Below are 7,692 nucleotides of genomic sequence, written 5' to 3'. Positions count from 1 at the left end.
GGGAAGAATTTCTTTCCATGTTTTTTTGTAGGTATGCAATATAGGTACGAGAAAGTAAAACAAATGTGAAATACGTGCCAACTGCCATATCCAAAAATTGATCAAACAACTCAGTCTTCCGTCAGTAACATGTAACATCCCGCAAGTCACAATAGATGGGACCGCCAGTTCCGACCGCCTGCTCTTTTCTCTTTTCCTCTCAGCCGTCCCTCTTAATATCCTCCCAAGTCGTGACTTCATTATTTTCCAGGTAGTTTGAAAACCTTCAGCGCTCGATCAACCAACAGGCGCTGTATGTAAGCCGTCAGCCTTGGGTATGGGTACCTTAGCTAGCCACACCTCCATGGACTGGAGGGCGGCAGCAAAAGGGACATGCGGCCGACGCCGGCGGCCCGGCCCGCCACGCGGCGACACCCGGTTATTTATACACCTCGCGACGCGTCGGCGGCGGCGCGGCGCGGCGCGGCTCGGCGGCGTCCGTAGAGCCCTCTGTTTATACAGTCGAGAGCGGCGGACCGGCGGGCAGACGGCGCCTGTCCTGCTGGACCACCTCGGCAGTCCAGACGGGCCGCGACCGAGCCCCCATCGCGCGTCCTCTCCTCCTCGGTAACAGACCCACGAGCGGTGCGCCGGGGTGAGCGACTGGTGAGGTGGTGATCTTTGCTGGCGCGACCGATACGCTGCGGCGATGGGTGTGCTGTGGCCGGGACGCCCGCTGGCCCCCGTGGTGGTGCTGCTGTTGGTGATTGGTGCGCATGGGATCCCCAAGAGCGAGTTTTTCCCGTACGGTGCCGAGGTGTATGACGATGTGCTGCCCAAGAAGGACGAGATCTCCAGTCCCGCGCTCAAGTTCACCACGCCGCTGTTGTTCTACAAACAGGAGTACAGCGGAGCGTATGTGAGTAGACGTGGACTTCCCCGGCGTGGGAACTTCGTATTCATTCTTGAGAAGCGGTAGAGCACTTGCAATGTTGACGTGTTTATAGGTGAGGTTCCTTCAACATCAATAGCATTAGAAGAGAATATCAAACATGATTCATTTTTTTGCCTCTTCAGAACTGGCAATAGGCACTAACATGCCAAAAGCACGCTGACCCAAGCACGCCGGCGTTAGCATTGGCCATTGACAGTGGCAATCTCTGTCTCTTACCGGTCAATCACTGGCTCTAACGGCACAGTCTATCCTCCAGGCGTATCTGATGGCGGTATCGGCGGCACACGGGCAAAGCCCATACCCCAGGGCCGGCTGTACCGCTTTATTCTGATGTTGGCTGTCGTATCGGAGGCACAGCCTATTCTCCAGGCGAAACGCTTCATTCTGATATTGACTCGTATCGCGGTACAGCCTAGCTTCCAGGCGTGCCGGTGTAGGTAAAGATGGGACCGGCGGTACAGCCTATCCTCCAGGCGTACTGCGCCATCCCGTCTACTGCCGTGACACCGATAAAATTCAGCATAGACACCCAGGACTGCGGTCTGCGACAATACCAATACGCGGTATAGTCCATTCCTCAGATGTATTGCTCTGTACTGTTCTGAAGTCTTTTTGGGCGTTTAGGATTGACACTGCGAACTAATGACGAAATCTGAATCAGGACCAAAGTCATCATTTCTAAATCTTTAACATGTAACTCCCTTTTTGTCCGGAAAATTTTGGTTCGGGTGGACCAATTATGTAAGGAAGGTCTTGTACTAAATGGACAGTGTTCACTGAGTGTTATATAACGCGTGCGAAGCGCCTGTGTGCCCGGTGCCCTACGTGCTGCAATTCATTAGGTGTTTCATGTTTGTTTAAATCAAGTTGTGCCGAATAAATAACATGAGCATGAACGCCGATTGCCTTGCGCTGGGGATAAAGTATGGAAGCATCGGAGAGTATGTTGGGAACCAATGGTGTATGACAATGGATGAAAGCAAGATGACATACAACTATAGCTCTGCTGTAACATTTCTGTTGGTTTCGTTTTCAGATAAACAGCAACGGCTTGCTGTCCTTTATGACGGAGCTGCCGAACTTTTACAACGTGCCGTTTCCTCTGGACTACCCGCTGATTGCGCCTCTGTACTCTGACGTGGACACGAGGGGCGCCGGCGACGTCTTCTACAGGTGGGTCCAACGTCAGAAGGCACATCACTGACACATCACGGCAGCATAAGCACATAACACGACTCTTTCCTGTCTGGGAAACCTGGCAAACTGACGGATATAAGTAAACCAATTTTTCTGTGCAACTTGAACAGTTGCAATTATAAAAATAATAATAGTTTCATCATCGGCATTCGAAGGCTGACCACCCCATAAGCACATCACATGTCCCGTTTATCGTGTATTCATGTCAGTTCCCACTGCACATTCCTCACAAGTAACGGCCAAGCCGCTTCAATTTGATTGGCGTATTTCTCGCCAACTATCCAGCTCACCTCAACCCATAACGCCCCGCGGCTGTATGACCAGTCCACCCAAATACGGTCAGATTGCTCTGGTTTGGGAGCCGCTGGCCCTCCCAGGGTGACTAAAATGTTTACATTCTGGCGCTGATCTAAGTGACAACGAGTGCTCAGACAGATTCCAACAACACCCCGTGATTGAATGTGCCGCCGCGCCGTCGCGTTGCTGCCATCTGAGTCAGGGTGGTTTACGGCTCTCCCAGCCCGGCGGCTGGTGGGAGGCGGACCCGGCAGACACTTCTTATGACGGCGGATGTTATTACAGGATAAAATACTGAGGTTCATAGATCATGGCCGCTGGGAAATTCGGTCACTGGAACGGTGACTGGCCTGGCGCGGTGGATGTGTGCGTGTCTGGCGGGATCTGCTCCTAGCGTTGTTGGACGAAAGGTCATATCAGATACTTCAGAGCAATCGTTATCCGAAGAGAAAGGAATGCAACGATGCCCTTGAAACTGCAGTGCAAAAATACAACTCGACTGGCGGATGGCAGCTCTAATATGCTACCATTGGTGATTGGCTGATGCGAAACTTTATCGTTACAAATAAGTTGGATTGGATAAATCAAGTGCACTTCATTCCATACTAAAAGGGACAGAACAGAAGAAAAGTAAAAGGAGGTAGCAGTTTCTTCGTTTAGGTAGGTATGTTTAAAGTCAGTCAGGATAGAGCATGGACAACAAACGTCGCATTTCAGTGACCAGCATCGCCTTTATTCCGACTGTTAACGTTTGTATTCCGTTCCGGTTCAGTCCGGCACGAATCCAGCCGTAGACCGAACCGTCTCCAGAGAGCTGGTAAACTACCTTCCATCGCAGATCGGGTATTTTTCTGTCCAGAGCCCTGGGCCCCTGGAATGTGAACACCATGCACTGACACTGATATGTCAATATGACCGGTTCATGTATCGAACACCTCTGGCCTCTGGGTAATCCTCTTTAGGTAAACGCATTTATCGTTATCGTTTACACAAGTGCAACGTTGCTATGTATGTTAGAGTAGCCTTTTCAGAAAATTATGAGTGTATCATCGCTTCACACATAAATGCAAGAGTACATATTTGTAAAATAGGCATTGGACCCGCCCCGACAATACTGTCGATAATCCAGCAGAATGCATAGTTACCAAATTAGTATGCCTTTCGCCTTGCGCGCCGGTTCCTGTCACACTCTAGCGGTCACATCTCGTAGCCGGGCACTCCCAGCGCCTGTGACAGCTGCACTGACGCCTTCATTATAACCGCCTGGCACTGCTGAACCCGGAGCCGGGTCGCTCCTGGCTTCCTCTCCCCCTCGGTGGCCAGTCGGCGCACCAGTGAACACACCAGCACACACGGCGACACAATACTCATGCAGGCGCTGAAGAGGTCGTGCAGGGCGTCACGGGCCGGCTCGGTCAGCCGCGCCGGGCGGCCGGTCAGGGAGCTGTCCTGGGTGGCAAACACCACCAGGGAGTTGCAGGCGGCCACCAGACTCTCGGCGAAGAGGTGGCAGGCTGGCGGACCGCCGGCGTTGGTAGTCTGGCTGACAGAGAGGTTACCGTTCCTCTCCCCGTCGGTATGTTCGCTGATGCTGTCATCATCTTCACATGAGGAAGCTGATAGCTTGGCGCTGGCCTGGAACGCCTCTAGTGCCGCGCTGGCGGCCCGACCGCCCTGCAGCAGTAGCTGGCGCGTGCAGGGGTGATCGACCCGCTGGGCGGCGGCGGTGCAAGCCTCGATGAGGCTGACGGCACTCTCGCTGGTGACGGAGCACAGTTCGGAGAGCAACGAGGCTGGCATTGAGGAGTGAGAGTACAGCTTCAGAATGGAGCACCTGCGGCAGAAAGGGAAATGAAACGATAAAAATTAGTTTGATCACATTCATTGGGTTGAGTGGCGTCAAACATGAAGACGGGTGATGCTTGCCATTACTGAAAATGGGCACGACATAATAACTTCCTGCTTCCAGGTGTTAATAAGGCGACCTCAGAGCGTTGAAAACCCAAATAAGTCTAATGGAGACCGCATCTAATAAAATTTTGGTAGAAACTCTTGAAACTGCCCAATTTTCCAATATGCGGCCCGAACTTCACGTTCTCTACCTATATCCAGTGCGGAGCACGTGGTTCCACGTACCCGGTGTCCACCTCGGCGGCGGCTCGGCACAGCTGGTACCGGTCCACGGGCCCCTGGAGCGCCGGCGCGCAGCCGGGCAGCGCCACGGCTGCCAGGTAGCCGGCCTCCGCGCAGCTCTCGGTCAGCGCCACACCGAGCTCCCCAAGCTGCGCCAGCGCCTGTGTCAGCCGCTCGGCGTGTCCGGCGCCGGCCTGCAGCAGCGCCGCGATGTCCCTGGCCACCAGGTAGAGGGCCCGCGCGCGGCCGGCCGCCGCGTCCCGGCAGCGCGGCAGCGGCGGACCGCCGCCGGCACCGCTCACAGGGCGAGCGTCGCTGGTGAGCAGCAGCAGGTCGGCGGCGGTCTGTAGCCGGCGCTCCACGGCGTCACAGGCGGCCGCCAGCCGGGTGGCGGCCGCGCCGGAGGGCAGCGCAGCCGGCGGGGAGCGGCAGCCCGCCCCGGAGCCGGGAGCCATCCGCAGCAGCGAGAGGACCACCGCGTTACCCACCGTGGCGCCGGCCGGACCCTGCCGAGAGTGGGGGAACAACCTCACCGTGACGCCGGCAGGACCCTGCGGAGAGTGGGGAAACAACTTCAACGTGGCGCCGGCCGAGCTGTACGGATAAGGGGAACAACTTCATCGAGACGCCAGCTAAATCATGCACAGATGAAATGAGAAGAGAGAGATGCAATCTTCAGTACCATGACTGCATTTGATCTCCAATTTCTTTGTCTGTATCATATGTAAACCCGTGTTTACTGAAGGTGAATCGACATAATCAAAAGTGAAGAACATTACATTGTATTTAGCGTTAGGTTACATTTTGACAGAGCCCGGAGCGCAACCTCACTCCTTGAGCTCTCCGTCCAGACTCCCCGCCCCAGGGGGATGTCGTCCTGGTTCTCCCCATGTATTATTCGCCAATCAGCTTAACACTACCAGTGACGTCACTGGTGGATCACCAATCGGGGCCGGCCGGGCCCGTAGGAGGCCAAACGCAGACGTTTTCAGAAAAGCGTAAGCCGTGTAGATACAGTCTTGGATGGAGTTTTGCTGTGATTCGGCTCTCCAAGAGTGCGTCAGCGGACCAGGACCAAGATAAAGGTCATAGTGAACCGGCATCTGATAAAATCCGCTCACGGCTTAGCAGCCGACTTCGACCCTTCGCCCTCGTAAAATACAAAAGCTTGCCGGTTATCAATCCACATTCCACCTGCATCTCCTCATCTGCTTACTGCCTATATCGACCAGTTACTGCAGCCGTGCTGGAGCGGCTCACGGCTGAAAACACGCCGGGCGTGCGCTAGCCGCCGGTGCTAAGCGCTAACCATTGAGTGCGCGTGGCTGACTGCCGCCTCGATGGCGCTGGCCCCCGGCACCGACACCGGTGCGGCGCCGCTGACCCATGGGGGGGGGGATTGCTAGAGCCGGAATAGGGATAGACTAGCCGGTATGGGATTGGGATGGAAACTCAGCGAGACTAAGGGATTGTGTTGTGCCTTCGGTAGGCCCCCCAAAATCACCGGTGTAGTGCCCTCAGGGCCGCCGGTTATGAAGCCTTTGGAGGCACTGGTGTGGGCCCTCAGAGGCATTAGTGCGGGGCCCCGGAGGTGCCGCTGTGGGCCCTCTGAGGTCCTAGTGTGTGGCCCTCAGAGGCGCCGGTGAGGGTCCTCACAGTTGCCATTGTGGGCCCTCAGAGGCACTGCAGTGTGGGGTCATCACAGTCGGGTGTGGGACCCTTAGAGCTGCTGGCTCGAACCCTTTATAAGCCGACAGGGGCTCTCAGAGACCGACAAAGGGCCCTTAAGAGGTCTGCGGTGTCTTCAGGAGCCCTGTGGAGTCCTCAGAGACCAGCAAGGTACTCTCAGACGCCGGTGGGGGCCCTCAAGTCGTCGGTGCGGGGCCCTCAAAAGTCACCGGTGAGTGGCCACTGGCCGTCTGATGCGAAGGTCCCGTCTTAGGCCGTCAGAGGCTCCGGCGTTGAGCCCTCAGAGCCGCCGATATATGGCCTTAAGAAGCACTGGTTTGAGCCTTTGGAACTTCATTCAGGGGTGTCGGTTGAACTCAGAGGTGGCAGTGTGGGGCCCTCAGCTGGGCACCGCTTTGGGGCTTTCACAGCCGCCGGTGAGGGCCCTCGCAGGCGCCGTTGTGGGGGCCTTCAACCATTAGTTTAGGGGGTCATCACAGGCGTGTGTGGAACCCTTAGAGCTGCTGGTCCCTGATAGGCCGGTAAGGGCCCTCAGAGGCCGGCAAGTAGCCCTCAGAGGTCGCCAATGGGCCCTGAAAGGCCGGCAAGGGGCCCTCAAATGCCGACAAGGAACAATAAAAAGCCGGTGTGTGGCTGTTATGGAGAGAAGTGTGGCTATTGTGTGGCTATTCGGAGCACATAAGATGTTCTTTCGAGCCCTGTGGGGCCCTTCTGAGTCGAAAATGCCAGCGTGGACCCTCAGCCGCCAATTGGCGTCGCAGGGCCCCTCGGGCCCGAGAGGCCCCCTGATCCGATGGGGGCACGTGCCCCCTGCCCCCCCCCCCTCCGGGTGCAGATAGAGAATGCAGTCGGCGGTGCGGGACACAACAATTGCAATCGTTCCTTCTCCCGTCGCGAGGTCGCCCATCCGACCCATATATCCCAAGATTGTCAACCCTGGGGCTCGGGTCGGCAATGTATCGGCAAGGAAATCAGCTTTAGCTGGGTAAAGAAGTTATTAAGAGTCATTAGTTGTCGTTACGTTCAGTAATAGCAACGGATAAAGTGCCAAATGTACCCGACGTAGTTACGGCTTGGAGCCGGGCGCCGCGCGGTATCCACCAGTGACGTCACGCTAATGCTTAGCGACCGGTCCATTGGAAATTGCGGGATGATTCTACCTCTCTTATACGGCCTTGCCCCGCCCACAGTCAGCCGAACACCTGCCGTGATCAGCTGAATGGGCGAAAACATAGTGCACCATGAGATGCTCCGATCGCGGCATCCGCTATATAAAACATTATACTAACTGGTCAGTAAAGCCGCTAAGCATGAATAAGAGTGTTTACCATTCTAATAATATGCCGTACATAATAAAAACATTTAATCATGCATTATCTAGGACAGCTTCGAGTTCATACCTGAAGCAACAATTGATTAGCAGACGATCACGCGCAAAACCG

General features: G+C 55.5%; 1 protein-coding gene across 1 annotated transcript in view; it reads left to right on the top strand.

The window, feature by feature from the left end:
- The first annotated feature begins 489 nt into the window (after positions 1–489).
- Positions 490–7,692, top strand: part of LOC122364938 (nidogen-like) — a 29,737-nt gene continuing 22,534 nt past the window's right edge. The window contains exons 1-2 of the mRNA XM_043335749.1: positions 490–898; positions 1,971–2,107. Coding sequence (XP_043191684.1) covers positions 689–898; positions 1,971–2,107 — 347 coding nt within the window. The 5' untranslated portion in view covers positions 490–688. The remainder of the gene's footprint in view (positions 899–1,970; positions 2,108–7,692) is intronic.

Source organism: Amphibalanus amphitrite, unplaced genomic scaffold (genome assembly GCF_019059575.1).
Source record: "Amphibalanus amphitrite isolate SeventyFive unplaced genomic scaffold, NRLGWU_Aamphi_draft 000708F_arrow, whole genome shotgun sequence".
Classification (NCBI taxonomy): domain Eukaryota; kingdom Metazoa; phylum Arthropoda; class Thecostraca; order Balanomorpha; family Balanidae; genus Amphibalanus; species Amphibalanus amphitrite.
Note: the sequence above shows the minus strand (reverse complement) of the source record. Positions and strands in the feature narration are given on the sequence as shown.